Genomic DNA, 26,400 nt, shown 5'->3' on the forward strand with positions numbered 1-26,400 from the left:
ATGGTGGGTCAATTATCCAACTTTTCAAATCAACTCATGGTGTCATAATTGAATAATAAATAATTAAAAAAAGATAAAACACAAAAAATGAAAAAGTATAGAATTTTGTCTAAAACATTTGGAAACATTTATAATGTTATATATTCATCATATTAAATAAAATAATTGTAAAAATAAAACTTATTTTAATTTATAATGGAAATAGAATACAAAATTTAATAGTAATAATAAATTTTATTGTAATTTAAAATTTCCACGTGAAGTCAGAATTTTTTGTGTATATTTACTTTTATTTTATACATACATACAAACTTACATATAGTATATTTATTTATACTATTAAAATTACAAGTGAGGATGTAGAACTTTACTAAACTACCCCTACTTTTGAATTTAGTCCCTATTTAATTCTAAGAGCTAATGATGTAATATCGTTTATAATTTTCACCTTATTTAATTCCCTCTCATTATGTCTTATATTTAAGGTATTAACTCACATTCGTTCACATTAAATCTTGTATTTGAATTAATTTTTTATTTAATAATTATAATAATTAGATCTTTATCACATACAAAAATAATTTTTAACAATATGAAACCCATGTTTTTAAAGGGTAAACTGCTAAAACGTCCTTTGAAGTTTCTAACCATTGTTGAAAACCTCCCCATAAGTTTAGTAATTGCAATCACCTCTCTTGAACTTTAACATAGTTGCAAGTATAACATTTCTCTTATAATTCTCTAACGAGAGGCATGAAAATACCCAAAATAACCATGTAGTTACTTTGTCTAAAATGTTTATTTTCCGAGTTTTCCCTTCATGTCAATCAATACCCTAAACCCTTTCAATCTTTTTTGAAATTGATTTATTTTATAAAATTTCCTTTCATATGAATCCCTCAATGGTAAAGTTGCAATTTTAAACTTTATTTATTGTTTAAAGTTTGTATTGTTTGTTATGCAAAAACTAGCCTCAATAATAACTACATGGGTATTTTGGACATTTTGTGTGCCTTTTGTTAGATGAATCTAAGGAGGGGGGTCTACTCGCAACTATATTAGAAAATTCAAGGGAGGTGATTGCAATCACCAAACTCTAGGGGAGATTTCAGCAATGATTAGAAACATCAGGGGATGTTTCAATAATTTACCTTTTTCAAATTAACAAAAAAAAAAAAAACCGAAACCATTCTTCCATCTAAGTGGTGGGTAAGCCAATTCAACCATCTGGGCCAATTGGGTAAATCCATGATGTCATAGTTGAATAAAAGATGTAGAAAAAATGGGCCATTTCTATAATATTTTATATTAATCATATTAAAGAAAAAAGTGTCACAAACAAAAAATGTTTTAATTGATAATGCAAATGATATACAGATTTTAAAACCAACAAAAAAAAGAAAGTGATTTCCTATTTGGTCCATATCAACAGTTCAACTTTTAGGTCAAATGTGCCAATATTTGATGACATAATTAAATAATAAAAATAAAAAACATTATAAAAATGAAAAAAATACATAAATTTTGTAAAAAAAATATTTGGGTGCATCTTTAATATTGTATGTTCATTGTATCAAACAAAAAAAAGTGTCATAAATAAGAATTAAAATATAAAAATGTAAATTATATTTTGTTCCTTTTTAATTGTGAGGGTAAAAAATGTAATTTGAACTATTATTTTTCACCTCATTCAAATCCTTGTCATTAAGTCATGTATTTGAGGTACTACTGTCCATTCTCTCTCATTAAATGATATATTTAAGATATTTTCTCACCAATAAATTATATTATTAGATCTATATCCAATACTTTTAACAATATAAATCACTTTTTTTTTCAAAATTGAACAACAAAAAAAAAGAAATTGGCCTTTTTTCTAGGTGGTGGGTAAGGTCAGCCACCTGGGTCAATCCATGATGTAATAATTAAGGGCCTGTTTGGCGCGTCTTACTGTGCGGTATTTCGATTGTTTACAAGTCAAGAAGACCGATTTTTGGTCTATTTCCATTTGGCATGCGGAAGATCTAGCTGCCAAAAGACGGAACGTCGAAAAGACACAAAAAGCTCATTTTGGGCTGATTTTCGTGTGAAAAGATGCACGGAAAGACACACGTATGCCAAACATGCTTCAGGCTGCTCAAATCTTCATGCAAAAGCTCAATGCATCTTTTGATTGTCAAAACTACCAGAAGATCTTCCCAAAGAGATGCACCAAACGAGCCCCAAATAATAAAAATCAAAGAAAGATAAGAACACAAAAAAAAACACAAAATGTTTGTAGAAAACATTTGGGACATCTCTAATATATAATTATTTTATACACATAGAAATATACAACACGTGCAAATTTACTAGTATCATGAAAACCATAAACAACAATGAGTTTGTTTTGGATGTGGTATTAGTGAGTCTATCGGAGACGGGTTGCGTGTTTTTGGCATAAAAAAGTGACAATGGTAGTGGTAGCAATAGCGATGGTTCAGCCTCACCAACACAATCTTTAGTTCTATTCAAAGAGAGAGAGAGAGAGAGAGGCGTAGAAGTAGTGGGTTTGAGCCTTTAAGGTTTGTGGTAGTGATCCCACCTTTTACACTACAAGCAAAAGAGGGGCAAGAACTATAGTAGATGGGTCATATGTAAGAATTAACAAAATGACAGGGTAAATATTAGAAAAGATATACAAGAGCAAAATCAAAGAGAATGAGGACAGTAGTGGTAGTGGTTGTGATGGTTCAACCTCACCAAAACAGTCTTTCGTTTCTATTCTTTGGGAGAGAGAGAGAGAGAGAGAGAGAGAGAAAAGTAATGTATTCGAGGTTTGTGGTGATGACCCCACCTCTTATAGCAAAAACAAGAGAGTAAGAGCTATAGAATATTAAGGATTGAGTCATATGTAAGTATTAGTAAGTATGTACGTGCTTTGCACGTGGTAGTTTTAGACGATGATAATGATAGTAATAATATATCCAAAAAATTCTATAAATATATTTTTACTTTTTTGTTTTATATGATTTTTGCTTTTATTATTAATCAGATTTATATTGCAAAATAGAAATATGATTACATAAACCCCTCATATAAATATGTGATAATCGGATCGAATTGTGAAGCTTCAAGTATCATTGATAGGTCTACCTACTTGGTTAGATTATTCTTTTTATAAGATTTTTTCTTTTTAGTAGTTCAATTTACAATTTAAACCTCACAATTAAATAGATACTGAATCCAAAAATGAGTATTTTAGTCAAAAGAAAGTTTCACAATCTTATTTATATTTTTAATAACAGTGTAAATATAGAATTATAGATGTGATCATTTTTTCTATATATTTATATTTTTGTGTAAAAATATTTTCGATATGTCACACTTACTTTTTTTTTTTGTTTAATATGATAATTAATTAATTTTATACATGTGCCTGAATGTTTTTTTTGCAACATTTATGTGTTTTTTTTTTAATTTTTTAATTTTTATATTTTACTAATTTTGATTATTTACTTATGACATTAAATGTTGATGCATTTGACCCAAAAGTTGAACTGATGATCTTTGCCAAATAGTAAAAGAATTTCATGTTTGGTCGGTTATAAAACATGCATTTCATTTTCATTATCAATAAGAATAATTATTTTTATTATATATATTTTTAATTTGATTAATAAAAGTATCATAAATGTGTCTAATTTTTTCTACATTTTTTGTAATTTTCTATGTTTATTTTTATTTTAAAAATTTTAATACCTAATTATGACTTCATAGGTTTATCAATTTGATTCGAATGATTGATTTGCTTATCCATCACTTGGATAAATAATGTTTTTGTTGTTAAGCTAGTTTTAAAGTACATGAGCTTATATTGTTAAAAAATATTGGCATAGATCTAATTAGTACCATTTGTTGGTGAAAAATAACTTAAATATAAGATTTAATAAGATAAAATGGGAGTTAATACTTTTAGGTATGAGACTTAATGAGAGGGGGTTAAATAAGGTAGAAAGTAATAATTGAAGTTACATTTTCAACCCTTAGAATTAGAGATGGATTAAATACACAAATATGGCCATTATAGTAACCATTTAAGGTGACATTAAGGCTATAATAAAATGATTTTTATACCTTTTTAAAAGAAAGAAATAGAGAGTAATTTTAGTCTTAAAAAGTTTCGCACTACATTCACACTTTTATATATAGTATAGATATAGATTAACAAAATGATATGGGTAAATATGGAAAAGAGAATTTTTATCATTGATCAAAGAGCAAAAGCAAAGAGCGTTTTTGTTTTTGGGTATGCAGCAAGGAGAGTAAGACTATCTTTTATGATAGAAGATATGGATATGTATGTATAATTGTGGCCCAGCTAGGTTAGGTATGGGCTTTTTTTTATTGATAGAGATAATTAGGTATGGGCTTTAATTTCCTTTTGATATCCATGGTTTGCCCACACAAACATGTGTTCACCATGAAAACACCTCTTTATTTTTATTTTTATTTATTTATTTTTCTGTAGCAAAGCAAAACTGTCATGTATGAGTCCTTATGGATGCACCTATAGGCATGGTTGTTCATGAATCAATCCCCAACTTATTTGCACATGGCCTTTGAAGGAAACAAGCTTTGACACCATAGATATTGCCAAAGAAGTACTGGGCCACTACTATATTTGTAGCCTCTCCATTCACTTCATGGTTAAAAGGTATGTTTCTCCTACTTGAAGACCAAAACAAAATGACTTTGATGAATCAGGGTTATTTGCACTAATGATATACTATTGGTGACTGGTGTGATAAATAAGGGCTAGGATCCTAGGCTGCAAATGGATGGGATTAAATTTGAACCTAATTCATATATTTGTTTAATCATGACCAAATTGGGTTGGATTTGGAAACATGTTCCATTTATTAATTGGATCAAATTTGAGTATTACTTAATCCAATATGTTAGGATTCAAGTTGATTAAAGAGAGATTATAAAAAAAAGTTGATCAGAGAGAGAGAGACCCATCGTCCCATTTAAAAATCTAGATGTAAGGTTTTTTAGGATTAAGTGTGATTTGGGATATAAACAAATCTATATGGGAATTTCGTGAGGTCCAGTGGGCTCGATCTCAAAATATGGGCCATTATTTTGGTTGTCCATTGGACCCCTGAATTTCACTTGACAACCAATGGACATATGTACGATAAAACAAAATGAAAAAAAAAGGAAAAAAAACCTTGAATAGTCAATCTATATGAACGAAGGGGCTTCATGCGTTTCACTTGCGCCTAGCCCTTTCAGAGTTTTTGTAAATTTTCGTTTGTTTTTCGTTTTTTTCTTTCTTTTTTTCTCTTTAATTTCAATAAAATCGAGTTTCTTGACAGAGGGGTTAGTGGGGTGCGGATTCCAGCAAAGTAAGAAGATTAATCATTATTCGTATCGGAAGCGTTTGCTGCGTTTCCCACCTGTGTGATAAATGCCGCCATTTGTGATGTTTTCTGTATAAAAGATTAAATTTTTCTCCTATATATCTTTGATTGTTCTCTCTGACAATCACTCCGACCTTAGTTTCCTCCGTCTCCAGAAACGTCTTTTGCTTCTCGGTTTACAGATATAGTTTCTTCAAGGGAATCGGTTATACTTGTATCTTTTCTTGTGGATCGTTGGAATTCTCGAATCGTTGGGCTAGAGTTTTGAGTTCTTGAATTGGCGCATTTCTAATCAAGAATTTAGGGTTTTCCTTGTCGTTTCCACATTTTGCTTGAGAGGTTTTCCCCCCTTTTTTTCTGCTAGGGTGTTATAGTTCTTGAATTTGTCAGGGATGGATAAGAAAAAGGTGGCCGTTCCTCTCGTTTGTCATGGCCACTCGCGGCCTGTCGTCGACCTGTTCTACAGTCCTCTTACTCCTGATGGGTTTTTCCTCATCAGTGCCAGCAAAGGTAAACGTTTTTTTAACCTTTTAGACGGCTTCGATAGTATATCTTTTATTTGTTTAGATATACTTCTGCGATCTTTTTGGCATCTCACATTTTTAGTTGCTGATATTAACATTAAAGTCCTGATGCAATTGCTACGGGATTCTTTCAAAATATTTTGAACGGCAAATCGTATTGTGACGGGCTATTTTTGGCATCTCACTTTTTTAGTTGCTGATATTAACATTAAAGTCCTGATGCAATTGCTACGGGATTCTCTCAAAATATTTTGAACGGCAAATCGTATTGTGACGGGCTATTTTTGATATTGCCAGAAAAGATTCTATTCTGATGGATGTGATGGACAGATTTTCTTAGACACTAGTAAAATGGAAACTATCTGGTAGTATCAGACACACTTGCAAATAACATCTGCTGTTTTGCATTTGTTAAGATTTACTTGATTCCATCCTGCTTACTTGGTAAAGAGCATGGTCGCATGTTGTTTATAGCATCAACCTGGGTTCAAAAGCTCAAAAATCACCCTCATTAACAGTTTATTACTGAACATTCCCGACACTGAAATTTGCTCTGACATTAAGGTTTCAGAGTTCGTTTTGAAGTCTGGTGACTGCTTCAAAACACAGTACTTTTAGAATTCATCATTTATTGTAATTCTCTGGGTTTTGTTCATATTGGAACTTGATTTACATGTTGCCCTTTTCACTTTGATTGCACTTCATTTATTATTATTCAGTGTTTCTATTTTGTCTTTTTTGTTTAGGATATTTGATTTGAAAAACTGATAGGTACATCCTGCTCCATTACCAATTGATGTAGGTTTGGAATTGACCCAAGGATGCGATTAGGAGGGTAAATATGGACTAAGAAGGGTTTAGAGATAGTTTAGAACCAAAGGAAGAGGTCTGTTAAGTTTGGAAGCTTCTTGGGGCTTACTGCAAGAAATTGTAGGTTTGTCCCAAAATAGTGAAAAACTTCAAAATGAGGGAATAGGTCTAGGATTTGAATTTTTCAGTGAAACTTGGTAAGTTTTGCACAAATAGTTGTGGAGGGCGGCCAGGTTTTGGTAAGGTTTGTAGCATGTCTTGCACAAAAGGATGAAAATTCTGGTTTGTGAAGGAAACTCGGAAAGCATTGACTCTGGGGTTCTAAGTGAAATTTTTAGATGAGATGTGGTGGGGTGAAATGTGAGAAAAATCTAGGGGGGGCATCCAAAAAGGGGAGCACATAGGAGATGGTTTGACACAAAAGGAAAAAAAAACTGTTGGAATGGTAAATTTTTAGATTTTAATGAAAAATAAAAGAAAATTTCCTGGATCAATTAATTTCAGTTATTTGGCAATGTTGAATGAATACTTTTTTGATGAGGAACTTATGGCCATTGATGGTTGTGATGACTGCTTGTTAAATGGGGAGAGGAAGATGTGAGAAAACTTGGAATCACTTTATGGGGGTGTCTAAATCACTCTACGGTGTAAAAATCACTCAATGCACTTTTCATAAGCTACGAAAATTCAAATACACTCAATTCTGTTTGTTTTCCACATTTTTGCACTTTACACACACATACACTATAGGGGTGGCCAATCCTTATACAACCAGGAAAGACAGAAATTACAGAATTGCCATTATGACCAAACCATGATGAGGCAAATCAAACTACTTAGCTGGACCTACAAACAAGTAAAATTATCAAAGTACCCCTATTGTTAAAAAATACAAAAGTAGATGCAAAATTTAGAGTTCCAGTTTTGGCTTCTTTGCTCATTCATAATAAACAACACCTAATAAAAAAAGCTTAATTAGTTGTTTGGTCTTTGTAATGTTTGTACATGTCATACATTTCTTATTCTCATATCCAAGTTTTGGATATTTTATGCACAGGCAATATCTAGGCATATTAAAAAAAAAATCTAGGCATATTGATTAGTATTTTCTCATGCGGAGAGTTTTGACAATGTTTTGATTTGGAGCATCCTTTAGTATCTTTGTCCAATATATATTTTTTCCTTCTTGTCAAATATTCTTTTGGTGATATAGTAACACTTTGTTAACGACCAGATTCAAGTCCCATGCTTAGAAATGGGGAGACTGGGGATTGGATCGGGACTTTTGAAGGGCATAAGGGTGCAGTTTGGAGTTGCTGCCTTGATACTAATGCTTTACGTGCTGCATCTGGCTCAGCTGATTTTACTGCGTATGAAGACTTAATTTCTTTCTTTTTGAAGTTTATTATGTTGATATGGATACTAGTATGTTAACTCATCCTTCTAACAAGGGCCTGCACTGTTTTTTATTTTTTTGCTTTAGTATAGCAGGGGGTTGTCTGTTACACTTATTACAGGAATTTTGTTCCAACATATTGTGTACTCATTTTTACTTATTGATGATTGTAATTACTAATATGTTGTATGTTTTTGCCCGCTTTTCTTTTAGGATGTATTTCTCTTCTTGTTTCCCCCTCTGTCATTTGTTTTCTGCTGGTCCCCTTTGTTGTTTTTCAGTCCTTAAAATCTTATTCCTTTTTTATTAGTCTTTCTGCCCCCCCAACCACAAAAAAGGCACTTGATATATCAGGTATCAGGCTATCAGCTAACCCACAATGTCCTGAAATTGTAATCAGATCTCTCTCTATCTATAAAGTGGATACTTGCCTTGGTTCCCATGAAGGTCATAAAAGTTTTTTGCATTACATCATATATGGAGGATGAACATCCTCAAAATTCTTGCATGCCTTGAACAGAGATATTTTAGGCCAAACCACACATCTCGCACAAAATGGCATCGAACCAACATATGCCAAAGAATTTCTTGATGGGTTACCACATCTTGGACAAGCATGACCTTCCAGTAAATGATGCTTCTTAAGAGAAGACAACGTTGGAACTGCTTCTCTTAGACATTTCCATATAAAAAATTGAATCTTCGGTGGGGTCTTCAAGTTCCAAATATTTTTGCAACTCACCTGAACTGAGGGATTTACTTCCATGGATTCTTGAAGAGCTAAATAGTAAGCGGATTTAACTGAAAAGCAGCCACTTTTTGATTTACCCCAAGCTATTTCATCTTGAATTTGGGTCCAACTTAACGGAACTTGAAGGATAGCGTTTACTTCTTCAGCAGTAAAAAGGCCTCTGAGGACATCCACTTTCCAGGACTTTGTGGTCTGATTTATATAGACATCAACCTTTGAAAACTAAGAGTATGTAGGCCTTTCAGATTGGATTTTATAGGGAGCAAAGTTCGAAGCTTCTAAAAAGGAAGCTCGGGGGAAATAAACATTTTTAAGAACCTTTTCCACAAGGCGTCCTGATTTTTTTAATAAATTCCAGGTGGCCTTTGTTAAAAGAGCTTTATTAAAACATTGAAAATTTCTGAAGCCCATACCTCCTCTGTCTTTTGCTTGGCATAAATCTTTCTAAGCTACCTTGTGAATTCTCTACTCATCATTTTTTGACCCCAAAGAAAATTTGCCATAGTGCTGTTCAGCTTTCTGTAGAAATCATTAGGCAAACAGAAGTGCATTATAGAGTAGATGGGAGCAACTGATGCAAATACTTTAATAAGCACTTCTTTACCTGCTGGAGACAGTAATGCTCCTTTCCAAGTGTCAACTTTTGACTGAATTGAGGAAAAAATATTTGAAAAGAGCTCAGATTTATCCTAGTTTACGTAGGTATACATTTGTTGCTTTTTGAAGCCCGATTGGAACCTTACTAGGTCACCGGAATTTTGTAGTCTATTTTGTAAGGCCTCTCTAGTAAATGGTATGCACCGGGTATTTATACATTAAGAATTGAATGCAAATTCCTTGTTTCTAATAAGTTTGTTGGAAATTCAATTTTCTGTAGTAAACTTTTGAGGAAAAAACAGGTTATAGCTGGTTGTTGTTTATTGGTGAGACTTAATTTGTTTCAATTTAATGTTTTTGTTTTCTTGTAAATGTGCCTTTTTGTTTTTTAATTTGCACTTTGTTATTTAATGCTGGCAACATTATTTACTGCAGATATGCTTCTGTATTTGTTGCAGTATTGTTTAATTGAGCACACTTTTTTCTGGATAAGTAACTGAGCATGCTGTTTAGTGCCTCAAAAAATTAAGTGATTATCCTCATTCTCCTTTTTGCAGTAAAATATGGGATGCACTAACAGGGGATGAATTGCACTCATTTGAGCATAAACACATTGTTCGTGCCTGTGCATTCTCTGAGGTAATTCCGTAATTGGAAACATTTTTTTTTATTCCAAAATATATTGCTTTTGTACATAGTTGATTCAGCTTCTGTCATATATATATATATATATGTATGTATATTGTGGTTGCTTCCTTGTAGTAGAGTCCTGTAAGTATTTTGTTCGTTTTAAGATTGTATTACATCTTTGGCTTTGTATATGTGTCTACCTTTTTCTTCTCTTTTCAAGTTTAGATGTGTACAAGTCTACATCTTTTTTTACTCAGATTTTGCTGAAGTTGCTTACTATTTCTGAGATGTAATCTGAATATTATGTTCTAATGGATGAGATTCATCAAAAAAATGTTCTAATTGGATGAGCATACATCAATAGCTTCTTGCTGTGGACTTGCACCTAATACTCAACTGCCACTTTCCACTACACTGTACACGTAATATCTGATGAATTAATGCCTCTTGCATTTACAGATTAGATTGTAAGGTGTATACATGTGCCTTCTGACATATATCTGTTTAGACATTCTACTTACCTTCAATGGTATGAAGTGACATAAAGTATTCAAGTTTGTGCTGGATTAATATATTGCACAAAGTCCCTTTGTTGATTTATGATAATAGTTTTAGGTATACTGGGAAATATGTTTTCTCTTATATTGTATGATATCCTGGTACATCATTTATAGAATATTCGCTTTGTTATTGAACTAGGAAAAGTTTTAAGATCATAAAAAGTTATCAGTTAGGAAGATAGTTAGATTACACAGACTGGCAGGCTGATCCAGGAAGTACAAGACAATATGTGATCCCTTGCATACTAAAGTAAAATTTGGAGCATGTAGCATATGTTTAACCTGGGAAGACCCTTGCCAACCTGCTAGATGATATGTAGAACTAGAGCCTGCACCTGGGACCTATGTGTCAATCCGCTGGCTAGTTTTAGTAGCTATAGGCTGGGTACAATGGATGGAATTTTGGAAGTTTTTTCTTATAAAAAATGGAAGTTTTCTTGTTACTTTTGAAGAGGAAAGTTTGTTGTAATCTATTAATGGGATGCACATCTTTTAATTCTCTTTAGTTGTATATGTGCTTCTTATATTAAGTTTGCTAATATTCATACAGGATACACACCTGCTGCTCACTGGGGGCCTTGAAAAGATCCTTCGGATTTTTGATTTGAATCGTCCAGATGCACCACCCAGAGAAGTTGATAAATCTCCTGGTTCAATCAGAACAGTAGCTTGGCTTCATAGTGATCAGACAATACTAAGTTCCTGTACTGATATGGGGGGTGTAAGGTATACATATGTTATACCACATTGGTGTTGTTAGCATTCTTATTTGACACTTTTGTTATCTGCAGAACATAGTATAATTATTTATGGAGCAATTTTTAAGAAATGACATAAAGATTTTTTTTTTTTGAAACACGTATAAACTTTAAGTTCTTGAGAAGATAATTGCAGTGCCATATTTATGGTTGTATTAAATTCGTTGTTGGATTCTAGAAGTTGACATGATACTTGTCAAACATGGTAATTGATTTGGTTGAATTGGAGTTCATGTGCAAGGACCTGCTAATTTGATTCTTGGATTGTGTTTGATCTACTGGTGACATATTCAAATATAATTTCTTGAAGCTGTGAGCGTGAAACTGGAAATGGTTAAGAATACACAATGTGGATGTTACTTGGTTAACACTACTTCTATGAACGTGCAGGACATATAAGCCTTAATATGTGAGAGTTCATAGAGAACTTGGACAGTTGAACATAGCTTTAGGCTTAGTTGAAACTTGAAAGTTAATCATGGAAGTAAGTTTTGACTTGGGAGTATGCTGCTATCAAAGAATTGTACTTTATATTATCCACAAAATGATGTAGGAAACCTCAAAACGAGTGGTTATCCAGTCTGTTTTCTCTACATGGGCCTGTGGATTGGGCCATCTGTTAGGCCTAATTATGGTCTTAAGCTGGGCCTTTATTTGGGCCTCCTGTGGGCTTGTTATTGGGCTTACATGGGTCCACACCCAAATGACCTGATTCTCTTGAAGGACAACTTGTATGCAAGAGAAACTGTTTATTGTCCTTCACAGCAACCCAACATGACATATTTGAATGACTTGGTTGCTAGGAGAATATTCAATACAAATTTTGGCATAGATTTACCATATATTTTCATATAAGTTAGGCTACTAGAGAGGCAACTTTAGTGTCTTTTAGTATTGGAAAGAGTTGTAGTCAGAGCTTAAACAGGAAAAATTTTCTTGTCTATAAATATAGTGGTAGTAGTCCTAAAGAGAAGATTTTGGTTATTTTGAATAATAGTTGTTTCTTTTGATTGCATAAATTGTTTTCGCCCTCACTGACCTATTATAGGTCATGTGTTAAAATGATCCAATGTTTTTAAACCTGACCTGGAAAAAAAACCACTTCTTTGTCTGGGTGGCGGGTCATCGGTTCAACTATCCGGGTCAAATGGGTCAACCTATTATGACATCATAATTTATTAACAAAAATATAAAAATAAATAAAAAATACAGAAAACGAAAATTACAGAAAAATTTCTGATAAAAAAAGAAAATTACAGAAAAATGGGCATGTTTCTAATATTATATATTGTCATAATATTAAACAAAAATGTGTGATGAATGGGAATTACTGTTATAATGATGGAAGTGGCTAAAATACAAAAAAGAAAAACAGAATTAATTTTTGACATGTTAACTGCTGACTGGGTGAAGTGGTCCAATGGCTCATCTGACTGGATCACCGGGTTGTTAACTGAGTCAACAGTTTTGTGCAGGTGAGTAGTTCAGGGTGAAAAAACCCCAGAAATATGGCTGGCTGGCTGGTCAACCAGTCTAACTGTCCCATTCAACTGTGGGTTGAAAATACTGGCATTTACTTGTAACCTTAGTCAGACTTGGGCCATTTATTTCAAGATTCCTTTTTTTCCCTGCCCTATCCAAGAGGAGAGGATAGCAGCCAGTTTCAATAATACTAGATCATTACATCGCAATCGCCTGTATTATATATAGAGTTTTAAATTTAGTGGAGATAGACGTGGAAAACAAATTTAAAAAGCAAAATGACCCTTGTATCAGTGCCTTGACAATTAGGCCCATAGCAGCTCTTAAATACAAGTAAATTGATTTCTTAGACATTTCTACACTGTATTCGTTATAATATAAACATTAAGTTAGTATCCTACTATCCTCTATTTAAGTGTGAGGTTTGCATTTCTTTCCTAAAGGCATCCATCTATGTCTTAATTTTACTAGCACGGAGAACTGATTTTCTGATACTTTTAACCATATCAATACTTTGAGCCTCAGCAATTAGTTATTCTTTTAGTTTCCAATCAAAATGAATAGATAAAGTTCCCAAAATATAAGTAAATAAAATTTACTAAATAGTTTGGACTTTGAAATGACAGATGTTTATGTTTGTAATAATCTGTGTATTGGTACATTCGTATTCTGATATTATTTTTAGAATGGTGACAGGGTAGAGGCAGAGCAGAACACCTCCTAACCTCATGCATTTGGACAAAGGGGTCTTTTTAAGTATCACCCACTTGTGATTTAAGGCCAATAATATCCTTTTAGTTTTAATTTCTTTGATACCTCATTGGTAATTATCTGTTTAGTACATGCATTTACTTTGGGGGGAAATTGCTTGGTGAAATGGAATCTCAGGCTGACAAGTGTGAGAACACAAGTTCAAGCCTGAGAGGTAAAGAAGCAAGTTTGCTACCCAATTTGAAGAATTTACACTGCATTGGGCCCCTTTCAAATTTTGACAAATTCTCAACCTAAGCCTGTCCAAGTTGCATCCCTAGAGAGTGTGACACTGTTTAAAATTAATGCCTAGGGTTAGGTCCATATCCAGTCTGTCCCCTGTTTGGATTTGGATTTACGAGTTGGATGAGGTTAGAAGGAAAAATCACTCTTAAGGATTTCCTCTAAAAGGTCTGAGACTTTGTCAATGGGATATGCTGCATGCTTTCACTGTGGTTTCCTTTTTTTTTTTTTTTGGCAAACATGGAATGTGCAGCCAGATTTTTCAATCTTCTGCCTGCATTAATTGTTCTGCAAACTTGGAATCCACAATCTTCTATGGTATCGTTGCCATACCATATAAAATACTAACACTACGCTAGCAAATTTGCATTATTTACGACACCTATATTATTGTCTTTCATATGCTAGCAGTATGATAGAAATTAAAAAAAGTCTACTCATCTATTTGGGTTCATTGGATAGCTAAGAAAATAATCAAATATTTCTTTTGGTAGAGCTAAGAAAATATGAATTGCGAACCCGAACCAGAATGAGGTGAACTAGAAAAAACCGTACAACTATGGGCCTTGCATTTGTATGGAGTGGTTTTTTATACTTTTACCTATCCTAATCTTCTTGTTGACTTTACAGATTATGGGATTTGCGGAGTGGCCAAATTATCCAAACGCTTGAGACCAAGTCCCCTGTGACTAGTGCAGAAGTGAGCCAGGATGGCCGGTACATCACAACTGCAGATGGATCTACTGTTAGGTTTTGGGATGCTAATCAGTAAGTTCCAGTTTGGATTGCCTGAAAGTCCTTGCTTGGTTTGGTTTATCAACTTGCATAGTTTTACAAGAAAAATTTGCTTGCTTGCCTACAGTTTTGCATTGGTGAAAAGTTATAACATGCCATGCACTGTCGAATCAGCATCACTGGAGCCTAAGCTTGGCAACAAATTCATTGCTGGTGGTGAAGACATGTGGATACATGTCTTCGATTTTCATACCGGTAAAGAGATTGGTAAGTGTTTTTAAACTTGCAATTTTTGCTAATAGGATTTTTTTTTTAAATGAATGGAACATGATTTTAAAGTCACAGATTTATGGCTACACTTAATTCAACCAAGTCAAGCTAGCATTTTTCTTATTTGGACATTGCTACATTACAGATGTTTATTTTACAAGCTAAAAGAATAACATTTCGTTCCTGATTTATGGCTTTGGTCACCCAAATATTCAAGTCTTCGCTTTGACACGAAAGAATTGCAACTCCCCTCACTTTTTTGGTTTAATTTAGGCATGGTGGTATAACCTTTGATATTGGATGCAGGATGCAACAAGGGTCATCACGGACCAGTCCATTGTGTGCGCTTTGCACCTGGAGGTGAGTCCTATGCATCGGGGTCTGAAGATGGAACCATTAGGATATGGCAAACAGGTCCTGCTTGTCACGATGAGATTGATACAGTTGGAGCAAATGGGCCAACAGGAAAAGTGAAGGTAACAGCAGATGAGGTTGCACAGAAGATTGAGGGCTTCCACATTGCCAAGGATGGGAAGTCTGAAGAAAACAAAGAACGAAATGATGCCTGATATTGCTTTCTAGCGTCCTCTCCTGATAGGTTGTTTGTAAGGATATATGGATTAGCTTTTGCTGACCTACGATACCCGTCTTTTTTCTTTTAAATAATGAATGAAAACATTTTTTCTGTACACTTTGTTTTTTTTTTTGATCTGATGAATGCTTCATGCAGTGTAGACTTAGGCTGCGTTTGGAAATGATGCAAATGGAGTGTAAATCCCAGTTCAGGGTAAATTTGCACTCTGGTTCACTTTTGCCTGTGTTTGGTAATATTACATTTATGCAATTGATAAATGACAGACCAATGCATATTTACATGAAGTAAATTTGCATTCAAGTTGGCTTTTGATAGAAAAAAGCATATGCTTTATTGAAATTCATGTTTGCATCCATTACAGCTAAAAGTCTATTTGATAAGAAGGTAAAATTGTCAGTGAAAAACTAACCCAATTTTACAATTTATATGAACCATTTTACACTCTACATATTTACATTCACTAATTTGTATAGTTTCCAAACACAGCCTTAGTTTCTTCATCTCGGTTTTCATTTTTCGTTAGGAGGATGATAGTAATTGATGGGGCTCCTCGCCATTTCAAGGGCCAACTTTTCTAGCATGCATTCTCAGCATTACAAAATCTGTTTTTTTTTTTATATATATATATATATAGGGTGGTTTACGCATGCGGCATATCCTATTCGGTCAATAACAGGGCCTTTTCTCTTCTGCAAGATTTGTATTGTGATTATCCTGCTGTTCTGCCAAAACCTTCAAATTCTTAAGGGTCTTTTCTAAAATCTGCACTTGTTTTCAAAATCTTTAAATGCTCCATCTACATTTGGTTTCATGGTAAATATGAGAAACCGAAAGTTCTTTTTTTCCTTTGATAGAGATGAAAAGAAACAGAAATTTGGGGCTCGAGGGGAGGTTGATGAATTTCATAAAATTTGCTGAGAACTTTCCCTCAAGGTATTGATATTTGCGCAATTGCGCAACAAACTGAAGCTAAATATTTCATCACCCCCTCCCCGAAAATGAAAAGGCATCACCAAGATGAGAATTTTGTGGTCTTAATAATTGAAGGATGGATATTCCGTTTTAAGACAGTTGAAGGTTGTATGGCTCCGATCTTCATTCTTCAATAAGCATCATCTTGTACACTTGTTTGCATCAAGTTCTAGAGCCCCATGGGCCGTGACGGTGTACTGTTGCTACAAAATCGTCCAAACTGCATGAGTTGTATTAACCAGTGTTTATAGAACCGCAAGTAAAACTATTGTGTTGCTCCCTCTAGGACATTGTGTCACTGGTTCAATTGGCCGGGGATTGAACTGTTCAACCTACACACATTACACCACAATTATAATATATTAAATTATATTAATATACAATTATTAATGTATACCATGTATAATTATATACATATTGAAAATATATAATTATATTTTACACATAATATATACTTTTATTTTAGTTTTAAATTTTTTTTACTAAGAATTAAGATTTGAGGTCCAAAAAGATATTATTTGACAAAAATAGTGGGACAAGATAGATCACGAAAAATATAAAATTTTGCATGTAAGTTGTCAAAAATTGAAAAAACTGGACTGTTTTATGAAGCTTGGATCATCACCGATTCACCGGTTCTTTAGTTGGATCAGCCAATTGTTCAATTTTTTATGGCTTCCAATTTTTTTGGATATGACCGAGCCTACCAATGGACTGGTTCATGCATGGTTTTTCCAGTCCCATTGGCTGATTTGGACGTAACAACTAAACAAGCTCGATCATGACATAGAAGATCATTACTAAAACACACAATTGATCAAGCTTTTCCTCGGTGTTTTATTTATATGCATCTACCCAACCTCCCCATATACCTTTATGGATTTACCTCCTTCAAGACTTTAGTTAGCAAAAGCAATGTAATGGACATGCAACGCAATGGCAACTTTTGCAAGTGCCAGCCTTTTTAGGTTTTTGCCGATTCAACAAGACTCCAACATGAATGATTCTAAGTTGAGTGATTTTTTGGCATTAATCTTAACTGGAGTATTGTGACGATAACAACTTAAAGAACTGTGGTGTGTTCCAAGCTATTGAGTCCAGTGTGATATATTTGAAATTATAAGTCATTACATCATTGCTAATGTTTTGTATTGTGGTGGTCTGAGTTGTAAGCCACTTGAATTTGAAATATAAATAATTAATTTTTTTTCATATATATTAAATAAATATTTATTGAATTCTTCCAAATGCCTGTTGGGGGCACTTATCCGCCGTTCATTCAGGTGATTGAAAACTTTTTATAAATTGAGAGTTATTCAGCCTGGTGATACATATGATATTACTATTATTATAATCCTGTTATTTTTTTTTTGTCAGTCAAATTTGAACATTCTTTCAAAGGAGTGCACGTCTATTAAGAGCCCGTTTCATCTTGAAAACTGATTGCATTATAGCCGATAAATGCGATTTTGAAGGAAAACGACTAAATGGCATGATTCAACCGGTTTCACATTATCTACAAATTCCAGTTTGCTATTTCATAGTTTATAGTCGACTATAAAAGCGCTTATATACCAATGTCATTCTTCACATTGTCGTTTTGCACATCAAACCATAGTGTTTCGCACATTCTATGTTCAGAAGGCATAAAAACAATAAATTACATTCTCCCTTTACTACTTATATCTCCTACAAGAATTACAGAAAAGCATGCTCTTAAAAGAATGCATATTTGATGTGATACTAAACCAGTGGTCTACATTGAAGAATGATGGATTTTTTTTTTTTTATTCAAACACGCTGCAAAGAATGTATATTTTGTTGTGATGTGCAGAAAACCAACAATTCACAAGAAATATGTTTTTTTTGGTTGAAAATAATTGAGATCAGGATCTAGTTTCATGGGAATCACTCCTAACATCTCCCCGACCAATTTAACATAATACGTATTGGAGATATCCTCAACCTACGCCTGCACTGTAGGCAATAGATCGGGACTCTCATTTTGATTAGTCAAAGCTCTTCTATATCATATCTATACGACATCGTAAATTTATCCATTGATAGTCCATTAACATGAGTTAGGGGTGCAAATCAGAGCATGCTTTGCCACGTTTTAGCTCAACCATAGGCCCAGCTCTAAAATTTGTGCTTAAAACATGAACACGAGGTCAAATCCAAACCATTTTAATCAAGCCCAATCCTAGCTAAAATTTGACGCATTCAGATTAGGCCTAGACCAGGTTTAGGTTGGTCAATCATCATATACTAAATATTGATATGCATATGCATACATATCTAATATATATTATACGTATACATGTTTATATAATTTATTAAAAAAATATACACATATATACCTATATATAATTGGGCTAAGATTAGACTGGGCTTGGACTATCTCGAGCTCAGCCCAAATAATTAAAAAGCCTAAGCTTTTCGGTTAAGACCCGACCCCATCCCATGTAAAATTGAGGGGTAGGTTGGTTCGGTATCGGGTAGGGCCTGACCAAGGTGCACCCCTAACGTGGGCACAGTGGATCGGTGGTCCGGACCACGGATGATTTTAGTCGGGTTCGAACATGACCCGGTTGATTATGCAACAACCAGCAAGTGCAATCGAACAATGTACGGACGTTAAAAACCCGTCTACCGTTTGAAAGTTGAAACCCGGGTATTTAGTAGTTCGGCACTCGTCACAGTCACACCACACTCCCGCAATAAAAGCCGCGGTTAGGAAGAGCAAAAACGCCGGATCGTTCGGGATCATTGATCAATCATCAATCATCATTGAAGCGACTTGACTTGATTCCCAAGGAAAGCCTGAATCTCAGACTCAGAAGGGAAATGGCGACGGCAGCGGTAGACACAAACCTAGCAGCCACAGCGACATCAGATGATATGTGCTCTTCGAAGACGATGAAGCAGGGAGAAGGTCTTAGACAGTATTATCTTCAGCACATTCATGATCTTCAGCTTCAGGTCCGGCAGAAGACTCACAATCTCAATCGCCTTGAAGCTCAGCGGAATGATCTCAATTCAAGAGGTATCTGAATTTCCGACCCTAACCCTAGGTTTTAATTTTTTTAATGTTCCTATTTCTTTGATGGCATTGTTGGAGATTGTTTCGTTTATTCTTGTTCGATTTCTTAGTTAGGGTTTGTGGAAAAGGGATTCTCCTGTACGTGGCACTTAATTTTCTCAATTTACCGATCAAAATGAAATTTCAATTTTTCAAATTTCCTTATTTTTTCTTGCAAATCGAGGAAGAACTGGCTATCGTACTGTAATTTCTAGCTAGATGGCTGAAGAATATTTATTTCGTTTGTCAGGTTTTAGCCCTCCTACATGAATGAAGGAGAAGGTTATAAGGGCACATATTTAGATGAACTTTTGAACTGGAAGATTGGTTTTTGTTAACTGCATCGCATGAATCATTGTTTAACCAGGCCATTCCATTGCCTTTTGTGTTATCTTAGTAGAACTAGGATTAAGATTATAGGTTTCTGTTATAATATGGTGGAGTTTTATTCTTTTTTATTTTTTCTATGTTGGTTGGTAACATTACGTGGGTTTGTTATTGGAAGTGAGGATGCTTAGAGAGGAATTACAACTGCTTCAAGAGCCTGGATCGTATGTAGGAGAAGTGGTGAAAGTTATGGGTAAATCAAAGGTCTTAGTGAAGGTCAGTCAATGTTTTCTCCCTTCCTCTTTTCGTTTTGCAGAAAAAATATAATCCCTTTTTAAATCTCCGATGTGTTGTAAATGTAACTTTCTCATGTTTTTCTGCAATAGATGGAGTAATTTGATGTTGCAGCATTCCATTAGGTGTTGGAATCCTCTTGTCTGGTATTTCTTTTTATAGGATAATTTCATATTATTTTTCTGCACATCAGCATTGTTCCTTTAATGGTTATGAGATTTTAGTTTGGATTCTGCATCTTTACTTTTCCATGCTTGCTTGTGAGGCAACGAGTATTTTTTTTTTTTTTTTTTTTTTTTTTTATGGATGCTTCTTGGTGGCTTAATGAAATGGAAGTCCAACATTTATAGGAAATTTAACTTCTGAAGAATGAAGGCCAGTTCTTCAGTTTGTTCATAGAAGAAATAGTGGTAATTTTATCACTAGGGCTGAACCACTCACTTTGTTAGGATGCATGGTTGGTTGACTCACTATTTGATAGTCCACACATGAATTTGAATGTGGTATAGAAGAAAGAATCAAAAAATTTTATTTGTAACAGTATCAGAAGAATGCTTGTTACAAGAAACAATTACAAAGTATGTGGGAGGGGATTGTATATAGGAAAAGGAAAAAAATCCAAAGCTGCTTTGTACAGCCTCCCCATATAAACCAACCTAGGCTCCCCTAAGCAGGGAGTTCGGATCCCCAATTCTACTCCCTAGCAAAACCACTATCAGCATATGGATTGGATAGGTCATTAGATGATCTCCTAACCCAACTAAGATGTTTCTATTGGTGGTTAACCATCTAGATCCTCTAATATAAGAGAACAAAGAATCTTTTGATCCTCTTCATCCAGCTCACTACAATTTGAAAATCTCCTTCCACCTCCAAAAGATTGAAACACATAGCAAAGGCAATGTGGATGCATCACAACAGGATTAGGAGCTGAACTCTAATGGAGTCTTCCCAATCCACTGGCCTTGAAATGAGATGGAGGATCCTCTGTCTCATGGTTCCTGAATACATCACCCAGACCTAAGGTTCCAGGATTGCCCATGGAGTCCATCCAATTTCTTCTTGATGGATCCTGTGTTGGAAGATCCTAAAACTGAAATAGAATGTTTGTCCTGGTAGATGAGGTAACCAATTGACCAACTCCTTGTATATCATCATTGGAAAGTCCTAGAATTCATTCTCTTGTGTGTACCCAGTGGGCCACGTTAATGGAATGAGATTAATATGAACATCCTGCTCTCTGTAAAGACCCTGGCGTTTCTTTCCTCTCAGAGTTGGTGGTGGAAACTAAGGGTCAAACATGGTTGTAACACCCTGTGGAGGAGTCCAACCAACTTCAAATAATCCAAGAAATGTTACCAAATGCCACAAAGTTATGTTTAAGAACCAAAATTTGGAAATGATTTAATTTGATGACCCATTCACATGAGAGAGTTTACTAGATAGAACTGATTGGCATCAAACAAAACAAATAAAGCATTGCATGCATCTTTTATGAGTTTACCTTTCCAATACGAATATCTAACAATCAGGTTCCGGTAAACACAGTAACTCCAAAGTTCAACTTCTTGAAACTTTTAATTTAAAAAAGTTGAGCACAGAATCCTCAGTATTCCGAAGCATAATAAACTTACTGGTGAGCAGTATTTGCTTTTTAATGCTAACCTGGCATACATGAGAGCAGGGTGACCATGTGAAATACATTTCCCTTTAATAATGCATTTTGGGGCCATGGAGGTTCAATACATGGTGACCTTCCTTGGTGTTCCTTCTGCTCTCTCTAATTGACTGGGTCTGGGGCAACAGAGGACAGTGAACTCATTACATTTCTGGACATTCCTGTAGACATTCAATATGGATATCATTATTTATGGAGTATGATGCGAATGATTTAGGACAGGTGATTTAAAAGGCGCACCTAGGCGCATAGGCAAGGTGCATTTTAGGGTATAATGCACCTTGCCTAGTGCACTTTGTGCTTCAGCCCAGGTGCCCACCTTTTGAAAATTTGTGCATTTTTTCTGTTTTTTTTTTTTTAATGCTTAGCAGCTGGGCTGGGGGTTCCTCCCCCGGACCCCGACCAATCCCCTCGAGGAAAGCCCAAACAAATCCATATCAGGGTCTTAAATTCTTAATCCCTATAAAAAAGGTTTATAACTTTGTCTTTTAAAAATATCTTTTATTAGGATGGATACCGAATCTCCAAAAACCCCATATTTGCTAATGTTCTTCATTCATTCATCCTAATAAAAGATATTTTTAAAAGACACTTAAAGTTATAAAACCTTTTTTTTTATAGGGATTAAGAATTTAAGACCCGATATAGACTTGTTTGGGCTTGCCTCGAGGGGCTTGGTACAAAGGCGGCTCATAGGATCAGGAATGCATAATGTTTAACATCAATTGGTTATTTGAAGTAATGCAATTGGGAAAAAAATAAAGAGAATTAAGAGTTTACATGCTTGAATATGTTTTATATGTTAAGCTTGATTTTATTTTAAAACTTTCATTTTAAATATGTTTTACATGTTATGCTTATGTATTTTAATTTGAGATAATAGGTTTAAAAAAAATTTAAAATTTAAGTTCATATTTTTAATTAATATTGTTGTGTTTAATACTTTTAGTATTTTGCATTTTTTTTGAATTTTTTACTTTTTTTTTTTGCATTTTTGCACCTTGCTTCAAAAAGGCGCATGCCTTGCCTTGCGCTTCAGGTGCAAAATGGCCCTTGTGCTTTTTTTGCACCTTGCACTTTTAAAACACTCCGACAAGATGTAGGAGAATTGATAACATTTGAATTCTATGGCAGGATCTCTCTCTTTTCAGAAGACTTTGGTGGGGGACGACTATAATGTAGTCAACTGCTTTACAGGCCATAGGGTCTTTGACTGGTTCATGGGCCATACAGAGGGCCTAGACTAGATGGTTGTTCCAGTGAATCCCTACATCTGTCAATGTCATTGTGAATGGATTGGGATTTTTGTTTTGTTGTTCCTTGTTTTTGATCCTCAGCTTCCATTTCTGTTATTACATCAGATTCCAGGTCCTTTATATACTTCGTATTTCTTCTCTTTATCATCAGTAATAAATATTTGCTTGAAACATTTCTGAAGAGTTAAGTGTTATTGTTCTATTTGCAGAGGCAGACACGCAATATATGGAACCTGGTTTACATTTCTGGTGGCTTATGAGTCTTTCTCTATTTCTCAGGTTCATCCAGAGGGGAAGTATGTTGTAGATATTGATAAGAATATTGATATCACAAAGATCACGCCATCAACTAGAGTTGCTCTTCGCAATGATAGCTACGTGCTTCACTTGATCTTGCCCAGCAAAGTTGATCCCTTAGTTAACCTTATGAAAGTTGAAAAGGTTCCTGATTCTACATACGACATGATTGGTGGCCTTGACCAGCAAATAAAGGAGATCAAGGAGGTTTGTCAGCTTGCCAGTGTTATTTTGTTATTTTCTTTTTTTAATGATAAACATTTTATTATTATCTTAGCAATTGGTATTTAACTTTCAAGTCTTGTTGTTGAATCTGAAAGAGCTGTTATTCAATTATTTGGTGCAATTTCATTGATAATATGTCATTGTATTTAGGTAATTAGGTTACATAACATATAACTAACATGCTTGCCATTTTTTCTCGTTTTCTTTTAGGTCATTGAGCTTCCAATTAAACATCCTGAATTATTTGAGTCTCTTGGAATAGCTCAACCAAAGGTAATTTTGTCTTTGCTAAAATAAGACCTGTACAGTTACTCTTTTTTTGTTTTTTTGGTGAGAATTGATTTGCTTCCCAACTGTGATTGACTTGTTTCTGTCTGGACCCTAATAGGGAGTCTTGCTTTATGGGCCACCTGGTACAGGAAAGACACTGCTAGCAAGGGCAGTGGCTCATCATACTGATTGTACTTTTATTAGGGTGTCTGGTTCCGAGTTAGTTCAGAAATACATTGGTGAAGGTTCTAGGATGGTTAGAGAACTTTTTGTCATGGCCAGGTTTGTCTTATTCTGTCCCTAAACTACCAACATATTATGAAAAACAGCAGTATTGATATACCTAATATTTATAAATGTCTTTATTTTTTGTTTACAATATATATGTCACATTAGAATTGTTTTCTGATTTAGCATTTATCTTCTATCATGTGTTTATTGTTTTTGTCTGTTATTTCACAGAGAACATGCTCCATCGATCATTTTTATGGATGAAATTGATAGTATTGGATCTGCTCGAATGGAATCTGGGACTGGTAATGGTGACAGTGAAGTGCAACGAACAATGCTGGAGCTTCTAAATCAACTGGATGGTTTTGAAGCCTCTAACAAAATTAAAGTACTTCATTTTCTTTGTTGTGAAAGTGGTTGCACTGTTTGTGATAGCATTACAAATATTGGAATCCCAATTCCATGCAACTAACTTGTCAATTTTTTTCTTCTTTATAGGTTTTGATGGCAACAAATCGGATTGATATTTTGGATCAAGCCCTCCTTAGGCCTGGAAGGATTGACAGGAAGATTGAATTCCCCAATCCTAATGAAGAGGTTTATATGCTGCATTTACCATGAAATATTGGTTCCTCTCTCTCTCTCTCTCTCTCTCTCTCTCTCTCTCTTGTTTAATGGGAATCAAGCACACCCTGGCATAAAAAACCTTCTTGCCTATTTTCCTGTCTGTTGCTTTCTTTTTTGCATTCAGCATTTCAGCACCTATCGACATCCCTACCACCCAATTAGTGCACTGTGCATTGGTGTGCCTGCATGCATGGGGAGAGTCTATGGATTTAGGAGCTTAAGTGGCAGACAAACAGAGTTTCAGATCTTCACCATTGAAAAAAAAGTCCCTCCCTTGGCAACATTTTTCTTGAGAAAAATTTAAAGCTTGAGGGGTAGATATTGATAAAAGTGCAAGATAAGAAAGTGTACACTGATGAATTCAAGTGATGAATATTTACTGTGAAGATCTCGTTGTCTGGTCGTAATTTCCTGAGTTCTTTTTGCTAATTTATTGTATCTTGATTTGTTTGTGTAATTATTTCAGTCCCGTTTCGATATCCTAAAAATACACTCAAGGAAAATGAACTTGATGCGTGGTATTGATTTGAAGAAGATTGCAGAGAAGATGAATGGTGCATCTGGTGCAGAGCTCAAGGTATGTTTTCTCCCTGCATGCACATTGTTTTGAAGGTCATCATTGCAACTATGCTTTGCATTGCCAATTGGTCTCATAATCTGAATTCTTACCCTTATTTTTTGGTGATCTTTAGTGAGCATTTGCAACTTGTGTATCGAACTTGAATTTTACTTTCATTTGCAGGCCGTGTGTACAGAAGCAGGTATGTTTGCACTGAGGGAGAGGAGAATCCATGTAACACAGGAAGATTTCGAGATGGCAGTTGCCAAGGTCATGAAGAAGGAGACTGAGAAAAACATGTCTTTAAGAAAGCTATGGAAGTAGTTCCGTTTATACGTTCAGTTCTTAAGATGGATTTGGATATAAACTCGGTTAAAGTTAATTTTAACTGGGCTTCATTCCACTGGTTGTGGTCCATCTATCATTATTTATTTTTCTTGCTTTCCATTTTTTTCCTTATGCAGCGATGAATCAAATTGTATGTACATCTAAATATCTCGGGTAGTTGTGTTTAGTTTCTTGTTTTTCGACAATAGGAATACGATATCGATAGAAAAACGATTCTCTACACTCTAGTCATCATATTGCCATATTGCGTCTTGATATCCCGAACTGGGTAACATTTTTTTGGGTAAATGAACGTTGATTTGGTAAAGAAACTATTCATGTCCTTGGGTCTTGACGAGGGCGGATTTGGCCGTCCGTGACATGTGGCATCTTAAAACAACTAGGTGACACCCGGAACCACTTAGGCAACAATTTGCCAAGTTGATGGTGTCCAACCTGGCGGCCTGGCCTAGGCGCGAGTTGGCGGCCTGGCTCAGGCACCGACTTGGCGGCCTGACACAGGCGTCGACCTGGCGACCTGTGAGACGTGCTCACTGACAAATTCAGCATGCATATCTTAACACTCCCACAATCCTTGGAAGTTGGTCAACGTGCATGGCGGTTACCTCTGAGAATCTCGAACCACTTAAATGACCTCGCATAAATCTCGGATATGGTGCGTGATGCCCACGCCAAACAATGCCTATATAAAGGCACAAACCCCAATGGCAAAAAAAAAGTAAGCA

General features: G+C 34.8%; 2 protein-coding genes across 3 annotated transcripts; both read left to right on the forward strand.

The window, feature by feature from the left end:
* Nucleotides 1-5,189: 5,189 nt before the first annotated feature.
* On the forward strand, nucleotides 5,190-15,603 carry LOC104592340 (uncharacterized). Its single transcript, XM_010251664.3, has 7 exons — nucleotides 5,190-5,918; nucleotides 7,977-8,112; nucleotides 10,044-10,125; nucleotides 11,227-11,402; nucleotides 14,540-14,677; nucleotides 14,772-14,911; nucleotides 15,221-15,603. Exons 1-7 carry the CDS (start codon nucleotides 5,801-5,803, stop codon nucleotides 15,481-15,483), a joined length of 1,053 nt encoding a protein of 350 aa, XP_010249966.1. The 5' UTR covers nucleotides 5,190-5,800; the 3' UTR covers nucleotides 15,484-15,603.
* A 3,580-nt stretch (nucleotides 15,604-19,183) lies between these two features.
* On the forward strand, nucleotides 19,184-25,895 carry LOC104592341 (26S proteasome regulatory subunit 8 homolog A-like). 2 transcript variants are annotated; one of them, XR_016079303.1, is made up of 9 exons: nucleotides 19,184-19,527; nucleotides 20,069-20,166; nucleotides 23,398-23,622; nucleotides 23,851-23,913; nucleotides 24,029-24,192; nucleotides 24,373-24,529; nucleotides 24,640-24,769; nucleotides 25,235-25,345; nucleotides 25,511-25,895. XR_016079303.1 is itself a non-coding variant. In XM_010251665.3 (9 exons), exons 1-9 carry the CDS (start codon nucleotides 19,329-19,331, stop codon nucleotides 25,649-25,651), a joined length of 1,257 nt encoding a protein of 418 aa, XP_010249967.1. In that variant the 5' UTR covers nucleotides 19,184-19,328; the 3' UTR covers nucleotides 25,652-25,895. The 2 variants fall into 2 exon arrangements, 1 of the variants encoding a protein (XP_010249967.1); XM_010251665.3 differs by having other exon boundaries at nucleotides 24,640-24,738.
* Nucleotides 25,896-26,400: the final 505 nt, after the last annotated feature.

Source organism: Nelumbo nucifera, chromosome 8 (assembly GCF_055504915.1).
Source record: "Nelumbo nucifera cultivar China Antique chromosome 8, China Antique-T2T, whole genome shotgun sequence".
Taxonomy (NCBI): Eukaryota; Viridiplantae; Streptophyta; class Magnoliopsida; order Proteales; family Nelumbonaceae; genus Nelumbo; species Nelumbo nucifera.